At 42.6% G+C, this 23579-nt stretch overlaps 1 protein-coding gene across 1 annotated transcript in view; it reads right to left on the reverse strand.

Annotated features, from left to right (window-relative positions):
* LOC137092496 (NLR family CARD domain-containing protein 3-like) overlaps positions 1–23579 on the reverse strand; it is a 70719-nt gene that overhangs the window by 10432 nt on the left and 36708 nt on the right. Inside the window, exons 9-16 of the mRNA XM_067456756.1 lie at positions 20086–20259; positions 18700–18873; positions 11068–11238; positions 8105–8278; positions 7838–8011; positions 7571–7744; positions 5664–5837; positions 5397–5570 (exon numbers count right to left, since the gene is read on the reverse strand). Of these exons, the coding sequence (XP_067312857.1) occupies positions 5397–5570; positions 5664–5837; positions 7571–7744; positions 7838–8011; positions 8105–8278; positions 11068–11238; positions 18700–18873; positions 20086–20259 (1389 nt within the window). The remainder of the gene's footprint in view (positions 1–5396; positions 5571–5663; positions 5838–7570; positions 7745–7837; positions 8012–8104; positions 8279–11067; positions 11239–18699; positions 18874–20085; positions 20260–23579) is intronic.

Raw genomic sequence — 23579 nt, forward strand, 5'->3', positions numbered from 1 at the left:
AGGATGGGGTAAGGTGTGCCGTATGTGACAGAAGTATGTTAGAGTGGTCCAGGATATGTGTGAGAGCGGTAGGACGGGGTAAGGTGTGCCGTAGGTGACAGAAGTATGTTAGAGTGGTCCAGGATATGTATGAGAGCGGTAGGACGGGGTGAGGTGTGCCCTAGGTGAGACAGAAGTATGTTAGAGTGGTCCAGGATATGTATGAGAGCGGTAGGACGGGGTAAGGTGTGCCGTAGGTGAGACAGAAGTATGTTAGAGTGGTCCAGGATATGTATGAGAGCGGTAGGACGGGGTAAGGTGTGCCGTAGGTGAGGCAGAAGTATGTTAGAGTGGTCCAGGATATGTGTGAGAGCGGTAGGACGGGGTAAGGTGTGCCGTAGGTGAGGCAGAAGTATGTTAGAGTGGTCCAGGATATGTATGAGAGCGGTAGGACGGGGTAAGGTGTGCCGTAGGTGAGACAGAAGTATGTTAGAGTGGTCCAGGATATGTATGAGAGCGGTAGGATGGGGTAAGGTGTGCCGTAGGTGAGACAGAAGTATGTTAGAGTGGTCCAGGTTATGTATGAGAGCGGTAGGATTGGGTAAGGTGTGCCGTAGGTGAGACAGAAGTATGTTAGAGTGGTCCAGGATATGTGTGAGAGCAGTAGGATGGGGTAAGGTGTGCCGTAGGTGACAGAAGTATGTTAGAGTGGTCCAGGATATGTATGAGAGCAGTAGGACGGGGTAAGGTGTGCCGTAGGTGACAGAAGTATGTTAGAGTGGTCCAGGATATGTGTGAGAGCGGTAGGACGGGGTAAGGTGTGCCGTAGGTGACAGAAGTATGTTAGAGTGGTCCAGGATATGTATGAGAGCAGTAGGACGGGGTAAGGTGTGCTGTAGGTGACAGAAGTATGTTAGAGTGGTCCAGGATATGTATGAGAGCGGTAGGATGGGGTAAGGTGTGCCGTAGGTGAGACAGACGTATGTTAGAGTGGTCCAGGATATGTATGAGAGCGGTAGGACGGGGTAAGGTGTGCCGTAGGTGAGACAGAAGTATGTTAGAGTGGTCCAGGATATGTATGAGAACGGTAGGACGGGGTAAGGTGTGCCGTAGGTGAGACAGAAGTATGTTAGAGTGGTCCAGGATATGTATGAGAGCAGTAGGACGGGGTAAGGTGTGCCGTAGGTGAGACAGAAGTATGTTAGAGTGGTCCAGGATATGTATGAGAGCGGTAGGACGGGGTAAGGTGTGCCGTAGGTGACAGAAATATGTTAGAGTGGTCCAGGATATGTATGAGAGCAGTAGGACGGGGTAAGGTGTGCCGTAGGTGAGACAGAAGTATGTTAGAGTGGTCCAGGATATGTATGAGAGCGGTAGGACGGGGTAAGGTGTGCCATAGGTGAGACAGAAGTATGTTAGAGTGGTCCAGGATATGTATGAGAGCAGTAGGATGGGGTAAGGTGTGCCGTAGGTGAGACAGAAGTATGTTAGAGTGGTCCAGGATATGTATGAGAGCAGTAGGACGGGGTAAGGTGTGCCGTAGGTGAGACAGAAGTATGTTAGAGTGGTCCAGGATATGTATGAGAGCGGTAGGACGGGGTAAGGTGTGCCGTAGGTGAGACAGAAGTATGTTAGAGTGGTCCAGGATATGTATGAGAGCGGTAGGACGGGGTAAGGTGTGCCGTAGGTGACAGAAGTATGTTAGAGTGGTCCAGGATATGTATGAGAGCGGTAGGACGGGGTAAGGTGTGCCGTAGGTGACAGAAGTATGTTAGAGTGGTCCAGGATATGTATGAGAGCGGTAGGACGGGGTAAGGTGTGCCATAGGTGAGACAGAAGTATGTTAGAGTGGTCCAGGATATGTATGAGAGCAGTAGGACGGGGTAAGGTGTGCCGTAGGTGAGACAGAAGTATGTTAGAGTGGTCCAGGATATGTATGAGAGCGGTAGGACGGGGTAAGGTGTGCCATAGGTGAGACAGAAGTATGTTAGAGTGGTCCAGGATATGTATGAGAGCAGTAGGATGGGGTAAGGTGTGCCGTAGGTGAGACAGAAGTATGTTAGAGTGGTCCAGGATATGTATGAGAGCAGTAGGACGGGGTAAGGTGTGCCGTAGGTGAGACAGAAGTATGTTAGAGTGGTCCAGGATATGTATGAGAGCGGTAGGACGGGGTAAGGTGTGCCGTAGGTGAGACAGAAGTATGTTAGAGTGTGTCCAGGATATGAATGAGAGCGGTAGGACGGGGTAAGGTGTGCCGTAGGTGAGACAGAAGTATGTTAGAGTGGTCCAGGATATGTGTGAGAGCGGTAGGATGGGGTAAGGTGTGCCGTAGGTGACAGAAGTATGTTAGAGTGGTCCAGGATAAGTGTGAGAGCGGTAGGATGGGGTAAGGTGTGCCATAGGTGAGACAGAAGTATGTTAGAGTGGTCCAGGATATGTATGAGAGCGGTAGGACGGGGTAAGGTGTGCCGTAGGTGAGACAGAAGTATGTTAGAGTGGTCCAGGATATGTGTGAGAGCGGTAGGACGGGGTAAGGTGTGCCGTAGGTGACAGAAGTATGTTAGAGTGGTCCAGGATATGTATGAGAGCGGTAGGACGAGGTAAGGTGTGCCGTAGGTGAGACAGAAGTATGTTAGAGTGGTCCAGGATATGTGTGAGAGCAGTAGGACGGGGTAAGGTGTGCCGTAGGTGACAGAAGTATGTTAGAGTGGTCCAGGATATGTGTGAGAGCAGTAGGACGGGGTAAGGTGTGCCGTAGGTGACAGAAGTATGTTAGAGTGGTCCAGGATATGTATGAGAGCGGTAGGACGGGGTAAGGTGTGCCGTAGGTGACAGAAGTATGTTAGAGTGGTCCAGGATATGTGTGAGAGCAGTAGGACGGGGTAAGGTGTGCCGTAGGTGAGACAGAAGTATGTTAGAGTGGTCCAGGATATGTGTGAGAGCAGTAGGACGGGGTAAGGTGTGCCGTAGGTGAGACAGAAGTATGTTAGAGTGGTCCAGGATATGTGTGAGAGCGGTAGGACGGGGTAAGGTGTGCCGTAGGTGACAGAAGTATGTTAGAGTGGTCCAGGATATGTATGAGAGCGGTAGTTGGGGTAAGGTGTGCCGTAGGTGAGACAGAAGTATGTTAGAGTGGTCCAGGATATGTATGAGAGCAGTAGGATGGGGTAAGGTGTGCCGTAGGTGAGACAGAAGTATGTTAGAGTGGTCCAGAATATGTGTGAGAGCAGTAGGATGGGGTAAGGTGTGCCGTAGGTGACAGAAGTATGTTAGAGTGGTCCAGGATATGTATGAGAGCGGTAGGATGGGGTAAGGTGTGCCGTAGGTGAGACAGAAGTATGTTAGAGTGTGTCCAGGATATGAATGAGAGCGGTAGGACGGGGTAAGGTGTGCCGTAGGTGAGACAGAAGTATGTTAGAGTGGTCCAGGTTATGTATGAGAGCGGTAGGACGGGGTAAGGTGTGCCGTAGGTGAGACAGAAGTATGTTAGAGTGGTCCAGGATATGTGTCAGAGCGGTAGGATGGGGTAAGGTGTGCCGTAGGTGACAAAAGTATGTTAGAGTGGTCCAGGATATGTATGAGAGCGGTAGGACGGGGGTAAGGTGTGCCGTAGGTGAGACAGAAGTATGTTAGAGTGGTCCAGGATAAGTATGAGAGCGGTAGGACGGGGTAAGGTGTGCCATAGGTGAGACAGAGGACTTCACGGTGAAGGTGAGTTTGCATCAAGGATCGGCTCTGAGCCCCTTCTTGTTTGCAGTGGTGATGGACAGGCTGACAGATGAGGTCAGACAGGAATCTCCATGGACTATGATGTTTGCGGATGACATTGTGATCTGTAGTGAGAGCAGGTGGAGGAAAGTCTAGAGAGGTGGAGGATTGCTCTGGAGAGGAGAGGAATGAAGGTTAATCGAAGCAGGACAGAATAATTGTGTGTGAATGAGAGGGAACCAAGTGGAACAGTGAGGTTACAGGGAGAAGAGGTAAAGGTGCAGGATTTGAAGTACTTAGGGTCAACAGTCCTGAGCAATGGGGAGTGTGGAAAAGAGGTGAAGAAGCCTGTGCAGGCAGGTTGGAATGGGTAAAGAAAAGTGTCAGGTCTGTTGTGTGATAAAAGTGTACCAGCAAGAATGAAAGGAAAGGTGTACAGCACAGTAGTGAGACCAGCGATGTTGTATGGTTTGGAGACGGTTGCTAGGCGGTTGCTAGGGTATTCTGGATGGTTTCTAGGCAGTTGCTAGGGTGTTCTAGGTGGTTGCTAGGGTGTTGCTAGGCGGTTGTTAAGGTATTCTAGGTGGTTGCTAGGCGGTTGATAGGGTGTTCTGGGTGGTTGCTAGGGCATTGCTAGGGTATTCTGGGTGGTTGCTAGGGTGTTGCTAGGCAGTTGCTAAGGTATTCCGGGTGGTTGCTAGGGTTCTCTAGGTGGTTGCAATTGCATTGCAAGGTGGTTGCTAGGCAGTTGCTATGTTGTTCTGGGTGGTTGCTAGGCAGTTGCTATGGTGTTATGGGTGGTTGCTATGGCGCTGCTATGTGGTTGCTAGGGTAATCTGGGTGGTTGCTATGGAGTTGGAGCATCCCATAATGATAACCCAAAATCACCTTGCCAGTATGAATGACATAAACCAACCCCTATGTCTCTATGATTTTCTAATGCAGAGATCTAAGTGGGTTAGTTTACCCAAAAATAAAATTGATGTCATTAATGACTACTGTCATTCCACACCTGTAAGGCCTCAAACGGTTATGAATCAGCAAATTAATTCATGATTCGGATCGCGTGTCAAACTGCTGAAATCACGAGACATTGGCGATCCGAATCATGAATCGATTCGCTGATTCATAACCGTTTGAATCTTTATTTGAGGATTGAACACAAACGCGGAAGAGAAGTCAATGCTGAATAAAGTCGTAGTTTTTGTTATTTTTGGACCCAAATGTATTTTGGATGCTTCAAGAGACTCTAATTAACCCACTGATGTCTCATATGGACTACTGTGATGATGTTTTTATTTCCTTTCTGGACATGGCAGTATAGTGTGCATACACTTGCATACGCTCTCGGACTAAATATAAAATATCTTAAACTGTGTGTGAAGATGAACGGAGGTCTTACGGGTGTGGAGCGACATTAGGGAGAGGAGTTAATGACAGACATTTCATTTTTGGCTGAACTAACCCTTTAATGCTCTGTTACGACACTTTAAGCATAACATTGACTAGCCACTGTAATCTCACTGTAACTGTACAGTATAATGATACTAACTGTAGTTTCTCCAGCTGTATTTATTAGTTAAAAACTGAATTGTACTTGTGACCAATGGCAAAGGCCAGAAGATGCAATGCTGCGGTATAAATGATGTGACTTGAGCTAAACAGTGAACTGTAATCTCACTGTAACTGTACAGTATAATGATACTAACTGTAGTTTCTCCAGCTGTGATTGTGGGTTCATCAGTAGATCACTGAGGTTTCTCACTCCAGAGTCTCCTAGTTTATTCCTGCTCAGGTCCAGCTCTCTCAGGTGTGATGGGTTTGATTTCAGAGCTGAAGTCACAGCAGAACAACCTTTATCTGTCATATCACAGGAGCTTAACCTACATTAGGAGAAATGAGAAACACAAACTCTTTATTCTGTTTCATTCAAATATCAAAACACTTTTTCTTTCTTGTCTGTGAATGTGACTGACCTCAATCTCTCCAGTTTACAGTGTGAATCCTTCAGTACGGCACATAAGGGCTTCACTCCAGAGTCTCCTAGTGTATTCCAGCTCAGGTCCAGCTCTCTCAGGTGTGATGGGTTTGATTTCAGAGCTGAAGTCAGGATGAGACTCTGTTTCTCTGTAATACTGCACACACTCAGACTGAAGACAGAAAGAGAAAATGACTCAGATCTGTGATGATCATCTTATTGAAGAGCTACAGCATATAGTCTGTCATTTAGTCTATAGTTTCCATATTCAGCTTGTAATCGTGTCACACTAGTTCTGCAGCAGATGTAAATCTCATGATATTTCTGCAGATCAACATGTAGGGTAAGATGGAGAAGACGCCGCCCTTCAGGACAATGTGGATTTACTGTTAAAGTTTAACATATTTAAAGAGAAGTTTAGCCTGTGCAGGATATGATGCCTGAGCCCCACAAACTCTCATATAACTCTTAATAATATTTATACATATATTAAAGTGTCATTAAAGGTGCCCTATGCAACTTTCCGTCCACTGGAGGGCGCCTATTCAAAACAAAGGCGTAGTTTGATGACGCCAAGTGTGAGCGCAATGTCTTGGGAAATGTGGTCTTCACCTCACAGCCGGTGGAAAATAGGACTCGGGCAGAAATCATGTTCATGGATGCGGTTATTAATGTTAATGTAAGTGTAAAGCAGAGCAGGAGCGAGTGATGTGGAGCTGAGCACGGCTGCTGGAGTGATTGTTATACAAACACACGGCTCATGAACACTGGGACTTTTATTATGACGGGACGGGACACAGTCGCCTCCGCTTTTTCCGGTCATGACTATAAGGTAAATCAGCTCTGTTTATCATATTAGATACATTTAAGTGTGTTTAAAATGATGTTATGACGTTCCTCTGTGCGTTCGCTCGGCGCTGCTGTGACATGTTCACACTGCTAAGAGAAAAGCGCTTCTGCAGAATAAAACCGAGGGTAGCGCAGATATGACGCCATTGACAGGCGACTTCCTCAGACGCTATCCTGAAACGTCCCGGTCCTCAGTTAAAATAGCATTTCTCACAATTTACAAATAGTTGGAAAAATTTTGGACATTGTAAGTACTCAACTGAACAAAATATATAACACTGGCCTAGTGGTTTTTGGATATTTTACTGCAAAAATACCACATAGTGCACCTTTAATGTAAAATACTAAATTAGCTATTCTATTTAAAATGACATTTTGACAATTTAGTTTAATAATTGAATAACTGATGAGAGACAAAGCAGAATCCCAGTAAAAGAGATTCATCTGAAAGGTAAAATTATTCTGTGACGAATGTACAGGCGTATGAATATTTACATATTTAATAGCTCATATTTTAACTGAAGATGTGTCATAGAAACACTTCTAATTTGATCTTTTTACTTCAAAATAAAAACTATAACTGTAACTCCACAAATATAAAAACATGAATGAGTCCACAAATCCCTCATTAACAAATAGACACAAACTTTGGTATTCAACATAATATAATGTCACTGATAAATATTTTCCAGACACAAAATGAGAGAAATTAACCTCAAAACCTCACAAATGTTGATATTCAGATGAAATTAAAATATTAAAAATAGCGTAGGCATTCATCAAAAGTGCTGAGATGAGATTTTGTCTCGTCTATGGTCAGGAGAAAAACATTAAGGTGGCGGGTCATCTTACCCCTGGGGGCATCTTACCCAGACTCACACAATCAGTTCATTGTTTCAAACACTTGAAATGTAATTATTTATTAGTTAAAAACTGAATTGTACTTGTGACCAATGGCAAAGGCCAGAAGATGCAATGCTGCGGTATAAATGATGTGACTTGAGCTAAACAGTGAACTGTAATCTCACTGTAACTGTACAGTATAATGATACTAACTGTAGTTTCTCCAGCTGTGATTGTGGGTTCATCAGTAGATCACTGAGGTTTCTCACTCCAGAGTCTCCTAGTTTATTCCAGCTCAGGTCCAGCTCTCTCAGGTGTGATGGGTTTGATTTCAGAGCTGAAGTCACAGCAGAACAACCTTTATCTGTCATATCACAGTCTCTTAACCTACATTAGGAGAAATGAGAAAAACAAACTCTTTATTCTGTTTCTTTCAAATATCAAAACACTTTTTCTTTCTTGTCTGTGAATGTGACTGACCTCAATCTCTCCAGTTTACAGTGTGAATCCTCCAGTACGGCACATAAGGGCTTCACTCCTGAGTCTCCTAGTTTATTCCAGCTCAGGTCCAGCTCTCTCAGGTGTGATGGGTTTGATTTCAGAGCTGAAGTCACAGCAGAACAACCTTCATCTGTCATATCACAGGAGCTTAACCTACATTAGGAGAAATGAGGAAAACAAACTCTTTATTCTGTTTCTTTCAAATATCAAAACACTTTTTCTTTCTTGTCTGTGAATGTGACTGACCTCAATCTCTCCAGTTTACAGTGTGAATCCTTCAGTACGTCACATAAGGGCTTCACTCCAGAGTCTCCTAGTGTATTCCTGCTCAGGTCCAGCTCTCTCAGGTGTGATGGGTTTGATTTCAGAGCTGAAGTCAGGATGAGACTCTGTTCCTCTGTAATACTGCATTCACTCAGACTGAAGACAGAAAGAGAAAATGACTCAGATCTGTGATGATCATCTTATTGAAGAGCTACATCAGGCTTTTAGTTTCCAATCATCTGTTTTGAAACCCGGTCCACTAGTTCTGTTTGCTGAAAGATACTATTTCTTTTCATTTTAATTTCACTATTTGTTGCATCCCTTCTTCATTCTGTTGTAAAAGCAGATTTCTGTATGTACACATTCAGTAAATTGTGCTAAATTCTTAAAATTAAACAATTATTAACTAGGTAAAAGAAAAAAACCTTTTTGGCGTGGACCTATTATAGCCTCTGCAGTGCCATCATCAGAATGCGCGCTCGTCTATAATAGATGTGCCACAGGTGTGTCGACAGGTGAAGAGCAGTCCTGGGACATCTCCAGTGCGGTAATGAAGCGCAGCATCTCAGTCCCGTTACTGTCGCCTCTGACAGCGATCGACTCAATCGTGTTTTATGATGAACAGATTTAGTTCAGGCATTCACTCACATATAAACATTGATCAGCGAACATGAGCAGAAGCTCAACTGAACTTGAATGAGGCGTGAGAACAATCGTGCTGCAGTTACACGACACACGAGAATGACCCTCATTGGTTACACAGCACGGCTGAGCTTCAGTTTATATTACTGATCAATGTTTATATGCGAGTAAGAGCCTTCAATAAATCTGTTCATCATAAAAAGCGATTAAACATCCTCAGAACATTTGGACTAAACCGCTCAATTCATATGGATTAGTTTTCCTCTTTCTTGATGAACTTTTTTAAGTTGCAGTTACGTTGCTGTCTATGGAGGACTCAGATATCACCAAAAGGATCTTCATTTGTATTCTGAAGATGAACAAAAGTCTTATGGGTTTGGAACGACATGAGGGATAGTAATTCATTTTCATTTTTGGGTGAAATAACCCTTTAATGATGATGTCAAACCAGGAGAGAGATCGAGTGAGTGATAGGGACAGACCCGTCTCTCGCCCTCAGCCGGATCCATTCACGAGCCCCATGGAATAGTGTGTGCTGGTCATTGGAAGTAAGCAAGACGAGTGCGTAACATTTTAACTGTGAACAATTCCCAATGCTCACACTCGGCCTGATCCAACACAAGGGCAGTGTGTTCTTCCCCCAAACAAACAAAGCAATGCTGATGTGTGTCCGATTCAGCCATAGGACGTGAACACGGAGACACACAACGCTTGTTTGGTAAATCCCTCATTTTCTTTGGTTCGTTTTCTTTTCACTTGTCAGAAAGAGTGTAGAGAAAAAAGAGAATGTTTTAGCCAAACTAACTCCTAGCAGAGAAACAGAGAGAGCTGCGCACACACACACACACACACACACAGTATGGTCTGATACACGTGACACATCTATTATAGCCTCTGCTGGGCGTGCGCTCCGATGATGTCACACCAGAAAGTGCAGAGCTATAAATGATGTGACTTGAGAAGTCTTTATTCTGTAAAGTCAAATCATCTTCATAAGCAAATAAAACAGACAGAGGAAGTGAGATCATCATCGTTTCACCAGATCAGATCAGGCTCAGGTCAGGAAATATTATATCAGCTCCAGTAACATTAGTATTAAAGGGGTGATGAATTGAGAAATCAACTTTCCCTTGAGCCTTTGATATATAAAAGCTCATGGTAATATAAGAATATCCTGTAAGTTTCAGAGATGAAAACTTCCTTATTAGTCAAAGAAAAGCTTTTATAGACACCAGGCCCAGAAAACGAGGCTCTCAAATAATGACGTAATAGAAGAGGAAACTCCGCCTCTGCAGATAAATGTGTACTCCTGTTCCTATAGCCCCACCCACCTGCTTAGGTAGCCCCGCCCACCTGCTGTTTCTGTAGCCCCGCCCACCTGCTGTTTCTGTAGCCCCGCCCACCTGCTGTTTCTGTAGCCCTGCCCACCTGCTGTTTCTGTAGCCCCGCCCACCTGCTGTTTCTGTAGCCCTGCCCACCTGCTGTTTCTGTAGCCCTGCCCACCTGCTGTTTCTGTAGCCCCGCCCACCTGCTGTTTCTGTAGCCCTGCCCACCTGCTGTTTCTGTAGCCCCGCCCACCTGCTGTTTCTGTAGCCCCGCCCACCTGCTGTTTCTGTAGCCCCGCCCACCTGCTGTTTCTGTAGCCCCACCCACCGACTCATGTAGCTAAACGCAATAAACAATAAACAACAATAAACACACTGAAGATGGCAAGATAATCATTTGTGAACAATGTTTTTATATGTGATAGTGTTGCATTGTTACAGATCATTTTGATTATGTGTACGTGTGTAACAGAACATACCTTTAGCACGCTGAACTCACAAAAGCCCAACGTCCCGGCGCTGTGTGTTTTGAAGATGATGTTTGAAGAGCGCTTGCAAGTGTGTGTGTGTGTGTGTGTGTGTGTGTGTGTGTGTGTGTGTTTGAGGTTTGCGATTATGTCAACCGATTGGGTGGGCCAAGTAATAAAAAACAATCAATCGCGAGTGGAGAGATAAATCAGTGTGTTTGTTTGATAAAGATGTTTTGAGACTGAGCCCTGTCAGATCATTATTCCGGTGCCGCTTTCAAATCAATCCCTCATGAGAACCGACAGCTCATTAAATATGCAAATCTTATCCAATCCTAGCTGTGGGCGTTTACTTCTAGTCTCCAGTGACACGCCCATCAAAACCCAGCGTTCAGGAGAGAGCCTCAAAACCAGTGTAGAAAAGAGCCTATTACTGATTAGTTATGATGTTACTGAGCCAGTTCATGACACCTTTAAGAGTAAAGTAAGATTATAAATGATCAATCCTCACGTCAGTGTGTTGAGTTGACAGTGTTTATCCTCCAGTAGAGCAGAGAGCTGCTTCACTCGTGTGTCTCCTAGATCATGTTCACTCAGATTCAGCTCTCTCTGGAGTAACAGGTTTATACCCACAACGCTCTTCACATACTGACAGGCTTCATCTGCAGCAGGACTCACAAACCTGCAGAAGGGAAGATGAAGCAGATTCAGTTCAGTTCTCAACTAAACCTGCTGTAATGAACACATCCAGCCGCTGGTGCTGAGGAAAACCATTTATATGATCTTTGTCTTCAAATTACTGTCAACTGCGACGCAACAACAGACTGAACAGCTTATTGTTTTACTGAAATAATATTTCTATCATTTGTAGAGGTCGACCGATTCATCGGATTTGCTGATTAATCGGCACCGATAGCTGATTGGTGGAACAATCGGCTATCGGCAAAATCACTACCGATAGTTTTTCCGGTTTGTGTCCGTTGCGGGAGCGGCTGAGAAGGCTGCTGTCATTACACAGTAGCCTACGAGAGCTCTGAGAAGGGCCTGCTGGCATTATATAGCGCGAGAGCGGCCTCTAGAGGACAAATGAAAAACTATCACTGTTTACATTAACACGTGAGGACACGTGAGTTTGCACGCTTCACTGAACGCTGCACAGAGCGCTGACACATCTGATGCGCGTTTAAAACACCAACAGAGAAACGGTATGAACACAGAACACTTCAGTTCATGTTGCCGAATCATTATAAAGTCATTGATTTGTTGACTAGATGCTTTAGCAGGGGAAGAACAGCAGTATATGTACTTTGTCGTCGAGGCTGACAGGACGCTAATATTAGCAGCAACACGGTTACCTCAGGAAACCTTTTTTTTTGATGTGAGAAACTGTATCATGCATTCAACAGAAATATAAACGCATTAGACGGTAATACTGCCGTGCAAAGGCAAAAGGCCGTATAACTTTTTGTGGACCTCGAAAATTGAGTTATTGACATTTTTGGGACATTCAAGACCTCCTTTATCATGTGGATAAATATCGTTAGTCAATTCTGTTGTTTTTTCGAGAAAATTATGGATTGTCTTAACAGTAACTTCCAAAAGCCCAGGAGAAGGCAGAACACCGTAACAGCAGTTACCGCTCTTCGCCTTTGTTTTGGACCGTGTTACGGCTGGCTCATATGCCGCAACATAAAAGAGGCAAACACTAAATGGTTGAAACAATAAAACAATTTATTGATAAAACAAGAAAACAGTTATTTAACAAACAAAAGAAAACCAACGTCTAGGGGGAGAAAGAAAAACACGCGTGTGGTAACCAAAATATTTCTCTGACACATAAAATCAATAAAGAAGGTTCTATTAAGAAAATGACATAAACAGGAGAAACAAGGCGAGAGAGAGCGAGAGCAACTTTTGAGCACCCAGACCTTATATCCCAAACGCCATAATAGGGGGTTGATTACTGATAGAATACACCTGTCGCCCAACTAACATCTGCACTGTCTAGCAGAGCCAGCAGGGGGCAACAGGCGGGCGTAACACCTCCCCCACAAAAAACATTCCTCTAGGAATGTCCAAAAAACCCGTTCTCCACCCGTTGTCCTTCACTCCACTTGGTTCCGGCTTCCTGGGCCCTAGGAAACGGGATAGAAAGAGGAGAAAGAAAAGGGGAACAAACTACCGAACATGCACTCACGCTCTGGGGGCATCAGCAATAAAAAAAATTGGCACTGGCACAAGTGTTTAATATCAAGGAAAAGAAACTCTGTGAGTCAAAATAAATTCATCAGCCAACACAGCCGCATTAGCTAAGGTCAGGGCTTTTTTTTCATTCAAATAAATAGACACAGACCCTGGCACACAGTTTTTAAATTCTTCTACCAGAATTAACTCTCTCAACTGGTTAAAAGTTTCTATTCCCTTAGACTGACACCATCTTGTGAACATAATCTCTTTTTCCCGAGCGAATTCAACATAAGTTTGGTTTTCAAGTTTTGTGTAGCCCCGAAATCATTGGCGATACGCCTCGGGCACCAACTCATACGCTCTTAAAATAGCAGTTTTGACTTGTTTAAAATCTGCACTCTCTTCATCAGAAAGAGAAGCAAACACTTCCTGAGCCTTCCCTTTCAACACACACTGTAGAAGTAAAGTCCAAACTTCTTCTGGCCATTTTAGAGAAGAAGCAACTCTTTCAAAATGAGCAAAATACTTATCTACGTCACGTTCACAGAATGGAGGCACCATCTTAATATTTCGACCAACATCAAAAGAAGGCCGCACAACCGGAATAGATTTAGAAGCTTCAGCTTTCTTAACTTCCAGTTCGAGCTCTAGCTTCCTCACCTCGTACTGCCTTTGTTCACGTTCACTCTCACGTGCATACTCTAATTTTCTCAACTCAACCTGAGCACGCTCACGATCCTGTTCAAGCTCCAATTGTTTAAACTGAAGTCGTCTTTCCCATTCCTTATCTTTTAATGCTTGAGTACCTTCAAACGATAGTCTCTCCGTCTCAAACTGTGTTTGTTTCTCTCTTGACATTACATCTCTCCCTACTCTTGGAGATAGTACCTTACCAAAAGTCTCATCTCCCATACCAAGAATTCCTTTGGCTATCAACTGGCTTTTAACAGCCCTTAACAAATCTTCTTTGCGCTTCTTGTCATTACTAGTCAAAACAATAGCATGACTCTCTGCAAGTTCTAAAAGTGGTTCTTTGGTGCACCTATCTAGAAACTTTTCAGAAAGCTCCACATTCAATTCCTCATTTGAAGTCATTTTGAACCAGCATAAACTTACGCAATTAAATTAGCTGATAAGTGTACCACAATAAATCCAAATAATCTCAATAAACCTCCTTTAAAAAAAAAATTACCTAGTGCCAGAAAACAGCCTAGACTGAAATGATTATTCAATATCACCCATATTGAGATAACATTTCATACAGCCTAGCACAATAATCCACTAAACAACACTAGAAACATAAGATGAATGAATAAACTCAAAACCACATTTAGCTTTTATCATTCAACTTAATCTCCACAGGCCCCAAAGTCACTGTTTCAATAAACATTCTAGTGCTTTAATGTGGAAAAACGATCCTGGTTTATAATAGGAATTTATACAACCCGCATTACCCGCGATGCAGTGTTAATTTACCATTAGTGAGCAATCGGCCGTCCTCAATAGGCTACAAAGGCGATTTCCCGATTCACTAATTATCTATAACCTGCGGTTGTCCCTAACACAACAATTGTGTAAACAAAACCGAGTTTCGCATAATACCAACACGCAACAAGCAACATGCTCTCTTTATAAAAATTTTTTAACGATAAACAGGGAGAAAAATAGAGTACTCACCAGGATTTCCATTGGCCTTACATCTCCGATATACCTGCTTGTTGAAACTATCCTAACTAGTCTTCAAAGGACTGCCGGGCTCGAGGCGACTTTAAACGCTAAACCTCGTAACAGCTGTACTCCAAATGAGCTCAGCTGCACGAGAAGCGTACCCCCACCCAGGATTTCCTTCCTAAACTCCAAACAAAATACAAAGAAATCAACTAAACAACAAATAGTGTTCCGATGGAAGGACCGCTCATGCGCAGCCCAGCTGAAACACTCTAACTAACCGGAGTGCAAGCCAATCCTCAAGAAATCCTGAAGAGACAATACAAATACTCCCTCAAACAAACGCTCAAAATCCAGAACGAGACCCCATTTTTATGTTACGGCTGGCTCATATGCCGCAACATAAAAGAGGCAAACACTAAATGGTTGAAACAATAAAACAATTTATTGATAAAACAAGAAAACAGTTATTTAACAAACAAAAGAAAACCAACGTCTAGGGGGAGAAAGAAAAACACGCGTGTGGTAACCAAAATATTTCTCTGACACATAAAATCAATAAAGAAGGTTCTATTAAGAAAATGACATAAACAGGAGAAACAAGGCGAGAGAGAGCGAGAGCAACTCTTGAGCACCCAGACCTTATATCCCAAACGCCATAATAGAGGGTTGATTACTGATAGAATACACCTGTCGCCCAACTAACATCTGCACTGTCTAGCAGAGCCAGCAGGGGGCAACAGGCGGGCGTAACAGACCGCTCAAACTGAGTTACGGGACTCTGACTTTGTTTAGTCATGCGTCAAAATTAAGTTACGGTACCGACATGCAGTTATGGTGTCCCGCCTTTGTTTTACTGTCTATTAAAGTTTGTCGTGGTTAAGTTACGGTGTAGCCTGTGTACTGTCATACATGTTTTCAAAATGCAGAATATCCACTCGGCGCGCCTGTCAGGCAGTTTGGGGCTGCCCACTGCACGAGTGTGTGTACTCGAATGCCGTGACAGCATGCAATCATGCATACAATCAGTAGTAACAGTTCGCAGTTATATCCATTTATCCTACCTTTTCTTGTAAACCCGATAAAATCCATGGCAATGAACGTCATCAGAGATGTTTAATCCACAAGCATTCTGAGAATTATTCCTAATTGTCGTTCACATCAATCTAAAAGTTGTCCTTTTAGGCTATAGGCGATTTTCATTCAAAGATGTAAAAGTAATTAAGCTATGTAGCCTATTGTATAATTTTTTTTTACTAGATAAAAACATTAAACACATTTGCAATAAATAATTACTCTGTTTAGCTTATGAATGGGCAATCCGCTCCAGCCAGCGCTGTAATTAGAGTGTGATAGCCAAACTTAACCCTTGATTAGCCAGCGGAACTATTTGCTATTTATCTTATTCCAATCCCATGCATTTTTACATGATTTGTTATTTGTTCTATTTTTTTATATCTTTGCATTATATATGCAAATGTTTACTCATTAGAAATAAGCTTATCTTGTTCATATAATTCAGTGTCACCCATCAACCTGTAAGTTTTGCTGCACAGCAATGAAGATACTCTTTACAAGACATATTGTGTCCTTGATAATGGCATCAGAATGCAACCAAAGCACATGATGGTAATAATAAGATGGTTATAATTAATTGTAAATCATCCAAAATAAATGCCATGATCATTAAATTTTATACAGGTGTTACTATAATGATTTTGTAAATGGTGATCAGCAACCAAATATTGATAATATGGAAGTTACTGCCTTTTGCCTTGGCATGACTCCTCATTTTTTGCAGACAATACAAAGGCAGAGTGCAGTAACTTCAAAATAGGGGTCCAAAGTCAAGTTTGAGTTAAAAAAAAGTGTATGTAGATAATTTTCATTACTATAACATCTAAATGCCAGATTTCCAGTGTGTTAGCTAGAACTAATTTGGCTGGACAACAAAAAATCTTTAAAGTCATTTTTCTCAGTTCCACACTCCAGTGAGTTAAGGTCTTTTGCCTTTGTAGGGCAGTATACATATGTTGTTATTTTGATAAGAAAACCGTTGTGTTCTAAAAAAGCGAACTGTTTGGATTTATATGAAATGATAACACTTAATATAATACAATAATATTCCATTTGTAACATTAAGTAAGGTTAATAAATGCTGTAGAAGTGTTATTCATTGTTAGTTTTATCTGTTAACCTTTTTTATGCACTATGAACTAACATGAATGATGAAGGTTGAATTGTATTGATCGAATATTAATACATGCTGTAAAATAAACACATTACATAATGCATTTAGTTCATGTTAGCTAAATAAATACATCATTGTTAACAAATGGGATTTGCAGTCTGTTACCTGACATTTACACACATTTCTAGGTTACAGCTAAAGAAACATTTATTTGTAATATTTTAAACGTGCAGTATGCAACTTTTGGCCACTAGGGGTCACTCATTCAAAATAATAACAACTGACGTACTTTGATGACGTCGGGAAAGTGCGTGGGCTCATGGGAGTTGTTGTCATTGTCACTGTCAACCAGCGAATCTGGCATCTCCAGCAGAAAACATGTTCACTGACAAGGTAATTGTTATATTACATCTCTATTATTGTTAAGTTTAGTTACGGCTTTTCACTTTATGTACTAGATGTCAATCTAATGAAATAGCAGCGAGCTACCGTTACTTAACAAACTTATCAGTAACGTTAGCTAATGTGTGAGACAGAATGTTGTGCGGGCGGTCGCTATGTCAACACACCTATAAGTTGGTAGGCTATGTTGACATATTAACCGCGCATCATAATTTGAGTTACTCAAATTATAGATATGTTGACATGGCATCCGCGATTGTCGAACATTCTGTATATCAACTGTTCAATAAGGAAATAAATTTCAATTTAGTTTATCATTACCAACATAAAACAGTAAATGAGAGAACCAGCACCAGCAATACGTTGTTTATTGGAACACGCGCTGTGTCGCTCCCCATGTTCATCAATCATTCTAATAAACATTTATTTTGGAACTCAGAGATATATGAATAAGTAGATCATTATTAAATCAATATTATATGTAGCTAGTATTAACATATGATAAAAGTGACGGTCACCTTATATTAATTGACCAAGATAGTGGCATATTACCATATGAAGCTAACGTTACTTTCTCCAGCTACATATAAAACCAATAATAGCTCGTCCATCTGCGTTTTACACATGACATCATCGTGTCACCAAATATACGGATAGAAATATACTTTTGAATCAGTTTAAAAAAAATTGCTGTTTCAGTTTCCAAAAACACAGAATCCGCCTGTTTGAAACGCCGATACAATACAAAATGTATACGTATTCAGCTAAACGCGTCTCACTGTGGTCAAGATCGCTATGCAATATGCAAACATACAGCATGTTATGATTATATGATTATTATGTCAGCTGAATGGTTACTTAAATGACCTGTTTATTAAAACGAAAGCGAGATCAGCATCTCTCTGCAGTCCGAGCTTGTCACGAAGATTTCGCCATCTTTCAAAGGCTTCTCCAAGGTTTACACGTCTCTTGCTTCTTCTACTGTCCCAAAATCTTCTCGGGTCATTTTTTTCACCCGTACGTTTGCGCTTTGTTGAGCTGGCAAAACGTAAAGGCAAAGAGTAGTCATGATCCATTATCATACAGACTTTTTTATACGGGTGTTCCCCTTCTACTGTCTGTCAGTGTTCCTCTTTGAGTTTGGCGGTTCCGCCGAGATCCGCAGGAAGACGCAAACGTGGATATGACGTGAAAGACGGGCGACATAACGGAAATAAAGACACGGTCCGTGTCTTCGAATTAAAATATACATTTCTCTGGATTTAGAAGTTAATTGGAACTGTCGGGATAATGTAAACACACAACTTTAAAAAATATATAACATAGATATAGTGATCTTTTATATTTTTAATGCTGAAACATTACATATTGTGCCTTTAATGTTTTAGTTATTTAGAGTAGAATTTTTTTTCTGTTAGAACTCATTTTAACATTTTAATATTTACATATGAAATTTAACACATTTTCATGGTTCAGTACTTTCAGCACTGTTCAGCACAGCACTGTTTTTTTACCGTTTTTTACTGGTTATTTTATGTATTATTATTATATTTTAATCTAGTATCTTTTTTTAAAACTATCGGTCGATTAATCAGTTATCGGCAAGCGAGGTCCAACCTAGCTATCGGTATCGGTAAAATCCACTATCGGTCGACCTCTAATCATTTGTTTTGTAAATTAATCATCCCGTCTCACCTCAGTGTCTTCAGCTGAGAGTTTGGATCCTGTAGTAAATCATGGAGTTCCTTCACTCCTGATGGTCCAGGATCATTTCCTGTGAGATCCAGCTCTATCAGGTGTGAAGGGTTTGATCTCAGAGCTGAAGCCAGAGCTTTATAACCTTCTTCTGTTACACTGCAGTTAGAGAGTCTACAACAGAGAGGAAAATGCCATATCCGGCTGATTAATCAGTTATTCTGAACATCACCAGAACAATATAAATCCTTAAAGTGAAGAATTACAATTTAATATGAAGTTAAACAAAAAGACAAAAGAGAACTTTAATAATGGCCACACAATAAAAGTCAACACAAAGGACCCATAGAGAAACTCTGGAAGGACCTATAATGGCCATAATTCCTCCACAGTAAAACACTCAAACAACTACAGGAAGTGTTTAGTCGAGACCATCTGCAAAGCTGAAAGCAGAATCAAAGATACGCAGATCCCTCAAAAAACAATAAAACACATGAATCCTGTCACATATAATCTTCAGATTAGTGATCACTACCAGATCTCGTCCTCCTTTCTGTGTCAGGTCCACCAGCTCTAACAGACTGATCTGAATTCTGGCTCTAAACTAGAGCCGTAACTAGAGCTGAGATTCATCGAAATCATCAGACACTGTTTCTCTGTAATACTGCAGACACTCAGAGTGAAGACAGAAAGAGAAAATGACTCAAATGTTCAGTTCATGTGCGAGTTAAATGCATCATTAATAAACACCATACAGTCATTAATACAGCAGCACAATCATGGAAACTTAATGATATGATCAAACCAAGACAGCATTTGAGGACATGAGTGAAAATCCAAATCTGGATCCGTCCTCACTCCACAAATAAGAGAATTTATCACTGCAGATTAAAATATTATAGGATCAATATAGAATCAATAGAAAACATAACATTGAAATGGACTGATTTCACATTTCCATTGCAAGAAAGTCTTGTACATGAATCACAATGTTAATCTTTTTTAAAGTGTAGTTCATAACCTCTAATTACACATTTTCTTAAATTAAGGTTTAGTGAAAAGTGCCATCGGTCCAGTATAACTGTAACTCTGTCATAATAATCTACTGTCATCTGTTGACCTGTTTTTAGTCTGTTCTCACTTCTGTATTGTTTCAAAGCAAAGATTTGTCAGATTTCAGCAGATGAAACTATTTTATAGCCACAGTTTCAAATGCTTCAAAGTTTAATGCTCTTCTACTGATACACATAAGCCGTTAACTAATAGTGTTTCTGAATCTTTCTTCAGATGGAGAAACAGCAGAAAGTGCTGCGGTATAAATGATGTGACTTGAGCTAAACAGTGAACTGTAATCCCACTGTAACTGTACAGTATAATGATACTAACTGTAGTTTCTCCAGCTGTGATTGTGGGTTCATCAGTAGATCACTGAGGTTTCTCACTCCAGAGTCTCTTAGTTTATTCCAGCTCAGGTCCAGCTCTCTCAGGTGTGATGGGTTTGATTTCAGAGCTGAAGTCACAGCAGAACAACCTTCATCTGTCATATCACAGCAGCTTAACCTACATTAGGAGAAATAGAGAGAGCAGAGAGTATGGAGTTAAATCAGTCTCAATAAAGATAAATACACACACTACATTCACATATGCACACACAAGATTAATAAATGCACACACAAACAATTCACAAATGCACACACAAAATTTAAAAAGCACAGAAGATTCACAAATGCACACAAAATTCATAAATGCACATAAAATTCATAAATACACACACAATTCAGAAATGCAAAGAAAATTTAAAAATGCGCTCAAGATTCAGAAATGCACAGGGCAAGATTCAGAAATGCACAGGGCAAGATTCAGAAATGCACAGGGCAAGATTCAGAAATGTATTTCTGATGCACACAAATATACCTTGATTTACAAACTGCTTGCGGTCTGTGAACTTCACTGCATTTGTGTGTGAATTTTGAGACTCCCCTGACTCTGCTCGACACACAAATGCCCTTTTTAAACAGGAAATGATCAGCAACCAATCAGATATCCCCCTTGTTTTAGCCAATCCCAAGAACACACCCCACGTGGGGGATTGTTCATTTATAAGCCAATCACATGAACACATTCACACATCGCGGTATAGCCTACAGGTGGTGCAAACAAGCACGAACACAAGCGTGGGCTAGTGCGGTGGAGGACTTCTTCTGGCAGATGCCTGTATTTTCTTTCTCTGAGTTTGTCGCCGTTTGTCAGCTGCCAATGGCAATAGTAACTCACGCGCGCAAAACACAGTTAATAACTATTTGCTTGTATATCACTAAATTAGCTGTTTATTAGAACTCATATAGCACATAACACATTACAATACAATATTTATTTATAAAGCACATTTAAAAACAACCAAGGCTGACCAAAGTGCTGTACATAGCAGAGAATAAAATGCAGAGCAGTACAGGACAAAAGAAACAACTGAAAAAATAAAATAAAAATAAAAAGCAGTAATCATATCAGAGGCAATGAGCATCAAAAGCAAGAGAAAATAAAAAAGTCTTTAAAGAAGATTTAAAGATGGAAACTGAAGGAGCCAGTCTGATATAGAGAGGCAGACTGTTCCAAAGTTTTGGGCCTGCAGTCGCAAAAGCACGGTCACCTCGTTTTTTAAGCCTGGATCTAGGTACGATGAGAAGACAGTGATCGCTGGATCTCAAAGTACGAGAAGGAGTGTATGGACAGAGCAGATCAGTCAGGTATTGAGGGGCCAAATTGTTAAGAGCTTTATACACAAAAAGCAAAAATTTAAAATCAATTCTGAATTTAACAGGTAGCCAATGAAGTTTGATTAAAATAGGGGTGATCGACTCATACTTGCGTGTCCCAGTGAGGAGTCTAGCTGCTGCATTTTGCACTAATTGTAAGCGAGAGAGAGAAGACTGAGATAGACCAAGGTAAAGTGAATTACAGTAGTCTAGTTGTGATGTTACGAATGCGTGAGTCACTATTTGAAGATTGCTCTTAGTTAAAAACGGTTTCACTTTAGAGATTTGGCGGAGCTGAAAAAAGCATGACTTTACAACAGCACTGATCTGCTTCTCAAATTTTAAGTTGTGGTCAAACAGAAAGTCCAGTTCCCTTTCAGTCGGTCACGTTCGACGTACGTCAGAACTGAACCGACGAATTGGGATCTGACCTCAGAGACCTATCCACTTCGAGTGTATAAAAACGAGCCAATCGGAGATTGGCATGTGATCCACACATTCCACGCTCCGCCCCGCAGCGCGGGTATAAATAGGAAGTGGAATGGTAGATCAAATGCTTTCAACTTCGGAGCCGAACAGTTCATTTCTGTTTTCACGAAGAGTGTTTAGAGACTGAGTCTTGGAGAAAAGGAAGGAACTGCCAGTGCGGGTGTTATAGCGCTTCTCAGCGAGAGACCGACCATCGTTGCAATCGTTTAAAAGAGCAAAAGAGCTTTTCCATTGTTGGTTCGCTGGGCGTTTTCCCCTTTGAGTGTCACACGCAGGCTTGCACTGTGGACTGCGTGATGACCGCGGTCATCTCCCTGAGTGCTTCAGCACAACTAAAAGAGCGGTTTTCCATCCTAAAAGAGCAACACGGTTTGACCCTGCGTCTTTTTCAAGATGTCATTCAAACCGCGCATTCCTGGAATGCAACTGTTTCCTGTCCTCATTGACGGCCACGATCGCATGTGAAATTGCGATCGCGGGTGATTCATGTTCTCGCAGAAGAACATGGTCACGTCGGCGCGTTGTTCGTCTCACCCTCTCATAAAAGGCTTAAGTGTTCAGCGCGCCGTGTGCCGTTGAGCGGCCGGCTGACAGCGGTGGTTGTCACAGCAACCGACGCGCGTCAGTCGGTGCTTTAGATGCGCGGCCGAGACTATGAAACCTCAGATGGGGTCGAGTCCCTTCGCCTATCCCCCGATCTAGTTCATATTCTGGTGTTACTGGAAAAAGGACTACTTTGGCTGATAAGCGCTGGCGGCCTGAGGATTACAGTGGGGATTCCCCGCCGGGTAAACCCCTTCGGGCCCCCACTCCTCTATTGCATCAAAAGCATGCTGAGACTCTGTTCGTGGGTGGTACGGATTCTCTCATGAGAACATGACCACGTCAGGGCATTGTTCGCCTTGCCTTCTTCATTGAGGCTTGAGCATTCAGTGCCGTTCTGACGGCCACGTTCACTGTCTCACATGCCTGCTTGTAGTGAGAGATGGAATCGCTGGTCCTGGAAGAGAAAAGGTCTTAGCGTTTCATTTTTTGCTCTGGCAGAGGACAGATGTCAATTGCTGCATCGGAGAGAGGGAAATATGGAGGGTCAAAAGGGCCAAAAATGAGACAAAAAAAAAAAGTATCATTGTTTTCCCTCTCTCACTGCCCTCTGCCCTCCACGCATGAGGGTAGTCCCAGCCCAGGGGTTGTGCAGGAACTGCGTGCGGTGTTGGACCTCGCCCTAGGGGCGATGAAAATCACTGCACGCTCCCTGGGTCAGGCGATGTCCACACTAGTGGTCCAGGAACAGGGGGCTAACCCGGCAGATATGCGTAAGGAAGGCCTGTCTGTCGGGCTGGCCTCTTTGGCGACGCCATTGAGAACTTTGCCCAGCAGTTCTTGGTGGCCCAGAAGCAGACAGAGGCGTTGCACCAGGGTGCCGACGACGAGCTGCTTGGTCGTCGGTCGCGGCGCCTCTGCCGGCTTGTCGCCGAGGGCATCCCCTCCTGCGTCTGCCTCCACCCTGCAAGAGCCGAGCAGCAGCCTCCACTGGAGGAGCAGGGTGCCGGGCGCGAGGGAGGCGCCCAACCCGTCCAGGGCCCCGCTAACCGGCAGGCAAGCGCAAGGGGACGCGGCCCTGAGACGGACAGGCTG

This window comes from Pseudorasbora parva, chromosome 11 (assembly GCF_024679245.1).
Source record: "Pseudorasbora parva isolate DD20220531a chromosome 11, ASM2467924v1, whole genome shotgun sequence".
NCBI lineage: Eukaryota > Metazoa > Chordata > Actinopteri > Cypriniformes > Gobionidae > Pseudorasbora > Pseudorasbora parva.